We start from the raw sequence: 11,423 nt of genomic DNA, 5'->3' as shown, positions 1-11,423 counted from the left end.
TTTTGATCTGCTGTTCTATCTGGAAAGCTGTGTGTGTATGTGTGTGTGTGTGTGTGTGTGTGTGTGTGTGTGTGTGTGTGTGTGTGTGTGTGTGTGTGTGTGTGTGTGTGTGTGTGTGTCCAAAGCAGTGCACAGTAATCAAGGTAACATAATATTTTCAGCATTATGTTACATTCACAAACATTCATCCTCAAAACACATCTTCCTTTGTTATATACTAATGAACAGAGAGAGAGAGAGAGAGAGAGAGAGAGAGAGAGAGAGAGAGAGAGAGAGAGAGAGAGAGAGAGAGAGAGAGAGAGACAGAGAGAGAGAGAGAAATACACCCAGTCATTTAACTATCCATCCATTCATTCATTCACTCAGACAACCAGCCATCCATCCATCCTTTCACCCAGCCAGCCAGCCAGCCAGCCAGCCAGACAGTTCAGCTTCCGTGCACGATGATCAACATAATATTAACAAAGCAGTGAGGAACGTTGATTGTCACGCAGCAACTCACTCACCCACGTGTTTCCATCAGCAGTGTTTTCTGGTGAGTGACGAGGCGAGAGAGGCGACCTGTGTTCCTGGCAGACAGCTATTACCTTTCAGTGTCGAGCCAGAGGGGCGGGAGGAGGGAAGGGGAAGACCTGAGAGAGGGAAGAAGAGCGACAGTAAAGGAAGAGGAGTGAGAAAGAGAGAGAGGAAAAAAAGGCCTGGAAAATATTGTCTAAAAAAATCTAGAATTGGAGGGAGGAATTACAAGTGCGAGTGATTGTCTGACGGAAACGTTTGCTAATCAGTTGAGAAAAGCGACAATAAGAGTGATGGAGCGAGAAATAAAAAAAAAAGGACCTAGGGAGGAAAAGTATTGAGGCCTAAAAAAAAAAAAAAGGGTAGAATTGGAGAGGCAGGGCAGTTAGAATTAAGGGTAAGAGTGTGAGGAGGGGAGAGACATTGCTGGTCGGTTGAGAAAGACGACAATAAAGGGGAGGAGGAAGAGGAGGGGAAAAAAATAAATAGTCCTAGAAAATATGTAAAAAAAAAAAAGAGAGAAAAAAAAACGAGATAGATGGACGACAAACAGAAAAGAAAATAATTAAGGAAAAGAATGAGAGATGAGAGAGAGAAAATAGAAGACTGATCAGTTGAAAATAAAATAAAAATCACTGGAGAAGAAGGCAAAAAAAAAAAAAAAAAGAAAAAGAAAGAGAAAGAGAGGTAGAGTAATCAGAATTAAGGGTGAGAGTGAGACTGAAGAGGAGAAGGAGACAGAGGAGGAGGAAGAGGAAGAGGAGGAGGAGGAGGAGGACAGCGCAACAGAAGCATCACCAGACAGCTCAGTTATCACGAACTCCCTCCCTCCTCTCTCTCTCTCTCTCTCTCTCTCTCGTTGGAAACTCGAGGGATAGTGACGGGCGAAGTTTCAGTCCCACCCGCCGAGCCTGGAGAGGTGCAGCATAGAGAGTACTGCTTGGGGCCTGAGGAATGGTGTGGTGGGTGGTTGACGCGAGGTGGTGAGGAGTGAAGGGTGAGAGAGAGAGAGAGAGAGAGAGAGAGAGAGAGAGAGAGAGAGAGAGAGAGAGAGAGAGAGAGAGAGAGAGAGAGAGAGAGAGAAAGGCTAATTATAAATTTACAGGAACTTTACCTGGGACGAAATTCACTTTTAATTTTAATACATTATGATTAATCAATACTGTACTCGTGCCTTGGAAAAACTCTCTCTCTCTCTCTCTCTCTCTCTCTCTCTCTCTCTCTCTCTCTCTCTCTCTCTCTCTCTCTCTCTCTCTCTCTCTCTCTTTCTCTCTCTCTCAATAATCAATACGTGCATTTTTTTTCCTCACGGTGTTATTTTAGGGGACTTTTTTTTTTTTTGAAGTTTCGTCACCTTTTTATATCATGTTTCTGTTGTTACAGCAGAAAACGTTACTTTTTCTTCGTGCGTCAAGAGCAAGAAGGAAAACTATAAGGAAATTAAACAAATACGAAACTCTGGAATAAAATGAATAAATAAATTACTTAAACAAAATAAGTGCACTGATTACATAAAAGCAAAAAAAAAAAAAAAAAAAAAGGAATCGTTACAAAGATAAACCTATGGTCTGATGAATCTATTTAATTCTTCTGAGAATACTGTATACTGGTAGAGTCATTACAGTTACATTATAGGTTAATTTCACCCATTTGTTTCAGGGAACAGACGCAAAAAAAAAACCGAGAATAGTTGTTCACACTATCAAGATCAAGAGCTAAATGGCTGATGATGACCATGACTCCACGGAACGTAAATAAAACTCGCAGCTGACAGACGGAGGAGTCTTCTTCCTGCACAGGTCTGCCTCAAGTACAGCAAGATGGTGAGTACTTCAGCCTTCAATGTACAGACAGCCTTAAATCTTTGTTCCTTGTCTCGTTCAGCAGGTTATCCATGAGAAATATTACACGTTGATTTAATATTCACAGGAGTAGTCTCATATGGTTAATAGTCTTCATGCATGCAGAAAACTATTACTTGTCATTACCTTCTTTATTTTAGGTAAAGCGTACCAATTGAGGCTGCTTATGTATTCTATTGCCGCAGCTTGGGGTTGGAAAGCAGGGGTTTTAGGGTGGGGGAGGACAAAATAGGCCAAATTTGGGAAACCCGAAAAGTCTAAGGAGAAAATACCGCTTTTGGGGAAAATCCTTAAACAACAGTCAACAAACAGGGAATATCCAACCCCCCCTTACCCATCACTACGTTATCCTAGCTTTATGAAGTCACTAATTTTGCTAATTTGGGGAGCTCCATCCCCCACCCACCATATCCACCACTATGTTATCCTAATTAGTAACAGTGCAGTTTAACACAATACATCCTATCTTCTTTTTCTCCTCTTTCCCCAACAAGCTTGGGGATCTGGTGAGAGAGCAGGGTTTTAGGGTGGGGAAATCCAAATTATACCAAATCTGGACATTCATGACAATTTCTAAGGATGAGATGCCATATTTTGGAAACTGAGGAAATTCCGATCCTAATCTAACTTCACCAGACCAAAGACTGATGTCACACCGGGAGGCAAAACTGTGTGGTTGCGCCGAGTGCCTTCACTGCTATTGCGATAACACACACTAACAGATGACAGGTGCAACACTAGCCACGTGGCACTGCACAGTCCCATCCAACACCACATCATGCCACACCATGCAGCCAGTGAGAACAAAACACACAGTTCTTTGCACATGGTCACACTGGGCGGTCCCGCTGCACCCATGTACCACCACATTTAAACAGAACACCCTATCAAGTTACCATCTGGTACCTTCCACAGGGTGAGAGGAAAGGCGTCAACAAGTACTACCCCCCCGACTATGACCCAAGCAAGGGGGGGCTCAACAAGTTCCAGGGCACGCATGCCTTGCGGGAGCGTGCCCGGAAGCTGCATCTCGGCATCCTCATCATCCGCTTTGAGATGCCGTACAACATCTGGTGTGAGGGATGCAATAACCACATTGGCACCGGGGTGAGGTGAGTCAAGGCTTCCTCTCATGCTCTGGTTGTTTGAATAAAGATGTTTTTGTAATGGAAGACATCATTAAAAGTTGGAGTATAGAGATAGAGGTTGTTGGTTTTGTATAGCACTTTTGAACTTTTAAAGATCATGTGAGTGAATGGTTCCTGTCTTGCTCAAATTGTTATAAGTACAGTAAAACTTTGTAGGAACCTAAGCTGTATTTTTGTATTGAAAGACACCATTAACAGTTGAAATGCAAGAATAAAAATAGCTAGTTTTTTGTAATGGACATACTCTATTCACTGACAGCTTGAGAAATTGAAATATAAAGGTGAAAATATGTTTCTTCTTTTAAGTTTTATGATATAAAAGCATGTTGCACTGATTTTCTTGAATTTATATCTCAGCTGTATGAAAATACCTTCTAATATTATCTTTTCATTAAAGTTCAGTCATAGTTTTGTAACAGTAACAAATTATCACAGCTCAAGTTTTTAAGCCGTCTCAAACTTCCAGGTACAATGCAGAGAAGAAGAAGGTGGGCATGTACTACTCCACCCCTGTCTACCAGTTCAGGATGAAATGCCACTTGTGTGACAACCACTTTGAAATCAAGACGGATCCAGCAGTGAGTTTCTTTTCCCTCCGATAATCTTCTGAGCATCTTTGTACAGTATTTGGGTTAATATGTCTAAAAAGACAAGAAACAGGTAAAAGGATATTAAAGTGAAGTGCAGCCACTGGATAACACTCAGATTTTACAACAGTATCTTTTGAATTTCTTAATTTACTGTGGGAGGGAACTGCAATCATAGAAGTAAGCAAAATTCTTAGGATCAGTAATCAGGACAGAACAAGAAATAATGACTTCAAGCTTGAAAAAGTTAGCTTAAAAAAAAAATAAAACAGGAAGGAATTGGTTCTCAAATAAAGTGATAGATGAATGGAATAGTCCCAGTAATCAAGTTGTTAGTGCTGGGTCATTAGGGAGCCTTTAAAGATTAGGGAAATTTATGGATGGGGATGATATGTAGAAATAGGAAGGTATGTTTCAAATAGAGATTGCCATGTGTAGGCCTGATGGCTTCTTGCAGCATCACAGATTTTATGTTCTCATGTTCACTTATAATTTTTCTCACAGAACCTTGATTATGAGATAGTGAGTGGAGCACGGCGGCAGGAGAGGAGATGGGACCCCACGGAGAACGAACAAGTGGTGCCGGAGGACAAGGAGGTGAGATTTTTGATGACATTCGAGAACAAATGACTCCACAGCCTTCTCCCCACATCTCTATTGAACACACTTGAGAACAAACAACTCCAAACAACCTTCTTCCCACACTTGCTATATTGTACACTGGATGAAATTATATTGCTGTACATATCATTTAAAATCAAAAATATTCCTCACTACATAATACAAACAGAGAAGCTGATTAATTTGTTATCATTGCTCCCTGCCACTTAACATACACGTGTCATATCGTACATTGGATAACACATTGCTGTACACATTGCTTATAATCAAAGTATCATTCCTCAGTGCATTAAACAGAGACGCTGATTCCCCTGTTACCTTCCCTCCCAGGTGACGCGCAAGATGGCAGTGGATGCTATGTACAAGCTGGAGCATGGTGTGGGGGACAAGGCCAAGGCAAAGGAGGTGGACCCGGTGTTGAAGGACCTGGAGGAGTTTCAGGCAACACGGTGGCATGATGACTATAGCTCAAACCAGGCACTCAGGGCAAGGATGAGAGTGAGTATGCTGGATTTTTTCTCAAAACTGTATCTTTTTAATGATTTGGTTTCTTTTGGTGTTCTGACATTAGACTCAGGAAAAAAGGCAGGCATTGTTTTTATATCCCCTTTCTTTTGAACTGTCGTAGATACTTAATGGAACGAAAACACCTGGAGAGTTGTACATAATGCCACCCCTCTGATATAAGAGAAATGGCAAAACAAAGATACCTAATGTTTTGTATTTACCAGCCTAGATCAGCGAAGGAGCCCCACAGTGTGAAGGCATTGTTAATTCACATTAAAATCATGTTGTGTCTTCAGAAAAAGCGTGAGGAAGCCAAAAGCCAAGCAGAGAAAGATTCGGCCCTCAACTTGTCTGTTCCTCTCCTCCCACCCACTGCTGAAGATGCCAAGATTGCAAAGCTTCTACAGTTTACTCAGGTATGCATGCACACACACACACACACACACACACACACACACACACACACACACACACACACACACACACACACACACACACACACACACACACACACACACACACACACACACACACACACACACACACACACACATTATGCTGCAAAAATATTCACTCTTTTGCTATGAAATTGGAACACCAAATGTAAGACATTACTGCAATGCTTCACCACATTAAATGAAAAGATCACAAAAATGTGTATAAAATTCAGAAACTGTACTCACCCCAAGACTGTTCCAGGAGGCAAGGCAGGCATCCTTGGAGATGTTGCTGGATAGATGTTGCTGTGCATCATATTTTAAAAAGTACAAAAACACATACTATCTCTGTATTTAGTGAAGGCAAAAGGTGCTATAAGTAATGCTGGAACTGAAAATGGCAATGTGAGTTGTGGATGAGTTGTCTTCTTGGCTCCCACTTCAAGTACACACACACTCTGAGCTGCATCTCACACTGCCTTCCAAACAGCTTGCATAATGGTGAACTTTATTGCATATTAAGAAAATCACTTACATTTACACATAGCAAGAAACTGGTGAATCATAACTTAAATTTCAAAGCCAAGTGCAAAATTTCATAGTACGACCTTTAGGCCTCTTGTGTACCCAATGTTTTACTTGACTGGAAGACATGAAACAGAAATGCTACAACCCAAGAAACACCAAGAAGGGTTGAAACATGTAAGAAGGAAGAATATGAGACGAATCAAAGAAAGAAACATAATCTACCTGAAGAAAGAGATAAATCCAATTTTCAGTTGCTTTTTGTCATGCTAGGATGCTCCATATAACTGTTGGAAGTCATGTCTGATTGTGTGAGTGTAAATATATGTAAATAATATAAATTACGTAAAGCTTATAAAACTCAATGCATTCCCTTCAACCCACAAATGTCTTCCTTAAGAATTCAGGGATGCAATAAAATCATGCAATATAAAGGCATGGCAGAAGACAGCAGATTGCTAACTGTACCTACTTCTATTTCAGTCCAAGTCATCTGAGCAGCTTAGGAAGGAGAAGAGAGCCATCATCGACGCCCGGTCTGTCTTCACAAAGCTCAAGACAAAGAAGGTTTCCCAGAAGACCAAGAAGGCACTGGCCAGGCAGCAGCTTCACAGCATCATGTCCCATTCGCAAAAGACCTTCAGTAACTTTAAAAACCCTTATGGAGGTCCTACTTTGGGGATCATTCATAAGAAATCGACCTTAGAAAGAGAATCAAAGTCAAAGAAGGAATCAGAATCATTATCAGCTCCAGAAAGAGAGTCAGAAAGATCAGAGGAAGAATTAGAATCCGTATTAACCTCAAGGAGAGAGTCGGAGGTGTTGAGTATGGAGTCAGAGGGTACCAGCACAAGCACAAGTATTAATGGATCACAGGAAGGAACTTGTAGTGAAGTGCCAACAGTAGAGAAACAGAGTTGTAGTTCTGAAGCAACAGGAAGCAGAAATAACACAAGTTTGGTGAGTTATGACATGAGTACAAGTGATAGTGATGATGCAAGTTAGTGAATGCTCTGGATATAAAATTGGGTTTATTATTACAATAGATTATTGAGATCTGTAGTTAAGACAGCTCTATGATCAATATTATTTATACTATTAATAAATATTTTTTGCTGGGAAGTAAGAATCCACCGTTTAATTTTTCCACTCAGTCTACAAGGAATGATCATTATGCATTTCTGAATAAGATACAAAGTCTTAACACATTTTAGTATTTAATAAGGGCTACCTTCCAAGCCCACGGGTGTTAACTGGATTCTCATGAGTACTTTTTAAAATTACATCGCAGAGACCTTGTTAAACTTGTGAAAATCATGAAAATAACCTAGAAAACCACAAAAATTCCAATATGTAACACAATTACTACCACTAGATATTTTCCTTAATCCTTTTCTCTTCCCTTTTTTTTCCACCTTTTGCTTTCCTTTTCCCTTTTCTAAATTTTAGTTGATGTGTGTGTGTGTGTGTGAGCAGACAAGCTGTTCAATAACCTGCCAGGGCTGTGAAAGTGCTGCACCACCTTCATGTGTGTATCATCTGCTCACTTGTCTTGGGGTTAGTTTTCCATGACTGTTGCTGATCATGAGGTCCTGCAGCAGCACACCATCACCTGTCAACCAACCAACCAATCAAGACCCAGGCACTAATCACACCCAAACACAGCAGCTATGACAGGCTCTACAGGGCAGCAGTCAACCACCCTACATGATGACTGTGACCACTGCAAGACAACAGGGATTTATGCCATGGTTATATGAGCAACTAGAACTGAGTGGGTATTTGGGCCAAGACACCTCAATGTTCTAGAGTTAAAGATAGCAATATTCACCCCAGCTGTCGCCTCACCCCATGCCACTCACAGTAAGGCATCATGGGTCTCCCCACTCATAACATTCAAAGGTGCCAAAGTAAACTAAAGATTGTTCAGTTCAAAATGGGTATCTCATCTATATAAACCAGTTTCTGAATTTAATGTAGCTGCTCCAACTAACACCTGGACACTAAATGTTTATGATCTCCTTAGACCTTCTGTGCACCACCGCCTCACAGCACCAAACACAAAAAACATTTATTTACAAGCAAAATCATAAGGAAGAAAAAGGCTCCTTTCTCACCCCTCATTCTTTTATCCCATTGATTCCTTATTCTTTCCTAACTCATGCCTTTGTGATATATAATACAACTTTTCATTCATCTGCTTTTTCCCTTCTTTCCCACCCCATATTCTTGTCTTCTTTCTTCTTTCTCTCCTCCCATTCCTCTTTTCTGATGATTTATACTGCTTTTCTATCTAACTTCATCCCTTTGTGCTCTATAATATAACTGTTTTCATTCAATTGCCTTTCCTCTCCTTTCTCTCCTCCCACTCTTCTCTCCCAGTGATTGCTGCTGCTCTTCTATCAAGAGTCTTTATGGTCTGTGCGGTCGTCTTGCATTGGTTGGTTCGCAAGTAGCGCGCGGAGGAAAGCTTGGTTCCTTCTCAGAGAAAATGTGGCTTTTTTTAAGGGGGACTTAGCTTTACTATATAGAAATTTGAGGTGACAAGGCTATACTATATTTGGGATGGATTTCCTTGTGATATTGTTAAGTACTACTACTACTGCTACTACTACTACTACTACTACTACTACTACTACTACACTACCACCACTACTAGTACTGCTGCCATAGACCATTTGTACGCGTAACCATACTTCAAATAATCTTCAAGGAGACTAATTTCCTTTCATTCCCTTATGTGCTGACGCCTCTTCTTTGCAGTCCCCTAAAGGTAAGACAATGGCAGGTGCTTCCCTTTGTTAGTCCCTTGTTAATTCTCGTGCAATCCACTTCTCCCTCTGTCCCTTCATCTCCCTCTCAAATATTCTATCACTTCGTCCTCTTACTGTACACGGGTTCACTAGGGGAATTGTTGATTTGTCTCTTGCTTGTCATGTGAAGCTTCTCCTTTCAAGTTTCCTCCCACGTATTCTCTGTATCAGCTTATTTTTTTTTTTTTTTTTTTTTTTTGTCATATCTTGTTTGTTGTCACTGGTTCACTCCGGATTTCCTCTTTCAAATGCATAGTTGTCACGTCACTTTTTCTATCTCTCATATTCTCTTATATACGTATTCTCTGGAGGATTATTTTTTTTTTCTTCTATATCTTGTTTATCATCACTGGTTCACTCAGGTTTTCCTCTTAAAGGCGCTGAATTATTGATAGACCTCTTGTTTGTCGTGTCACTCTTCCCCACCCAACATATTCCCTGTATCAGCTTATCCTTTTTCTTCCACACGTTTGTTTTCACTGGTTAATTCAGCTTTCGCTTTTACGGTCGGAAAATTATTGATATATCTCCTATTTGTTATGTTACTCTTCCAATCCCCATATATCCTCCCATACATTCCTTGTATAAGCTTATTATTTCCTCTCCCATATCCTGTTTGTCGTGTCACTTCTTATATTCCCTCACATACTTTCTTTTTCAACAATTCTTCCATCTTTTATTTCCTCTTCGTCGTGTTTCTCTATTGTTCTTTTACATATCCTGTATATCAGCTCTCTCTTTCCTCTTGCAGATCTTTTATTTTTATCTTGTACTTCTATAATTATAATTATAATTATAATCCTCTAACATATTCTACTACGGGTCCAGTTCGTCATCCCTTTCCTTCTTCTTAGCTGTACTCTTAAATATTCTCTTTGTCGTCTTTTTCTTTTCTCTTCTGTAGCCTTTAAAATATTTTGTGTCATTCAGTTTTTTTTTCTCTATATACATATACTTCCTTATCCTCTATATTCAGTTTATTATCTCATCCTTTTCTTTTTATCCTATACTTCAACTGTGTTCAATCATCATCCCTCATTTCGTTGTTTTTTTTCCTATATTAGTGGATAATTTCCTCTTCCTGCACTTCTTTACATATTTTTTATTAACTTTTCCTATCCATCTTATTGAATATTCCATCAAAGTTTTCCCTCGCACTCCTGTTGTTATCTTCGGTTACTTGTTTCGTTCTCCTTTTACTCTTCACACATTTCCTCTTTCCTCCATTCCTCAAACGTACTTTGCATAAAATTCTCTTCGCTGACTGCTTAAAATCTCTTTCTTCCACCACGTATTTCCTTTCCATTCCTTTACATTACGTGTTCAGAAACTACTAATATTATTACTTCTAATGAATCAGCACATATAATAAGCAGAACATGAAATAATAAGTCACACCAAAAATTCTTATTTATCTACTTATCCTACACAAAACGTTAATATTTGGTGGAGTGAATGCTGTGGGTGAGATCAGAAGACCCCTCATGAAGCACGGAGGAACTTGGGAGAGGTGGGCTGGCAGAGTGCGAGGGATGAAGTGTGGAAGAGTAGGGTGTATGGACAGGAGCGAATGGAAAGTTCAGCCTCGTTCGTCCCCAGGAGGGAGATCCAAGGAAGGGGCGGCAGAGTACATTAGATTAGTGTCAACATTTTCATCTTTTACTTTCTCGTATTCGTCACTTAAGTCTTGTGTTATCTGTGTTACCCGAGTCCCTCCGTGCTGCCCTTCAGAATACTTTATTACTCCTTGTGTTACATTTTATATGGAGTACACTTTTAGTAGGGGGTATATACAAGGTTAGACCGCTCACTTGCCGGCAGAGTTAGATATTTACCGTAGCATTCTTTGCATTAATAAAAGGAGACTAAAAAGAACGGAAAGAAAGACCGCCAGGAATCCTTTTTTTTTTTTTATTTCTATTCCTCCAAGATACAAGGAGTTATTGAGGCACCTTGAGACATATTCTGAAACCTCTTCACGCACCTCGATTACTTTCGATAAGCTCTAGTTGAAACACGTTTATTTTTAAGGACGTTTCTGTGGTTCTAATGAAAGATTAATAAGATTTTTACATTATCAACACGAGAAACACTAATGAGAACCCGGCTAATCATCTCCGTGGCCTTTGAAAATAGTCGTGGTGAGAGAGCAAAGCGTTTAAGAATGCAGGCTAATAAAAGACTAAAAGAAACAGACTGTTAAGAATCCATTTTTCTGTGTTTTATTTCTACAGGACACAAGGCTTTCTGTAGGCACCTTGTCTCACCTAACCCGCCTTTAAGATCCCCTTCCGAGGAGTGCAAAGACTTGTTCGTGTCCGTTCCTGACGCACTTGCTCGTAAACACAGCGGTCCGTAGGCAAAGCGCGGTCCGTAAACACTGCAGCGCCGCCACCGTCCGTGAGGT

The 11,423-nt window shown here is 40.3% G+C and overlaps 1 protein-coding gene across 1 annotated transcript; it reads left to right on the top strand.

The window, feature by feature from the left end:
• Window positions 1-2,183: 2,183 nt before the first annotated feature.
• Window positions 2,184-7,332, top strand: LOC135089725 (coiled-coil domain-containing protein 130 homolog). Its single transcript, XM_063985702.1, has 7 exons — window positions 2,184-2,339; window positions 3,294-3,490; window positions 3,993-4,104; window positions 4,618-4,710; window positions 5,065-5,232; window positions 5,538-5,657; window positions 6,687-7,332. Exons 1-7 carry the CDS (start codon window positions 2,337-2,339, stop codon window positions 7,206-7,208), a joined length of 1,215 nt encoding a protein of 404 aa, XP_063841772.1. The 5' UTR covers window positions 2,184-2,336; the 3' UTR covers window positions 7,209-7,332.
• The last annotated feature ends 4,091 nt before the right edge of the window (window positions 7,333-11,423 follow it).

This window comes from Scylla paramamosain, chromosome 33, assembly GCF_035594125.1.
Source record: "Scylla paramamosain isolate STU-SP2022 chromosome 33, ASM3559412v1, whole genome shotgun sequence".
Lineage (NCBI taxonomy): Eukaryota > Metazoa > Arthropoda > Malacostraca > Decapoda > Portunidae > Scylla > Scylla paramamosain.
Note: the sequence above shows the minus strand (reverse complement) of the source record. Positions and strands in the feature narration are given on the sequence as shown.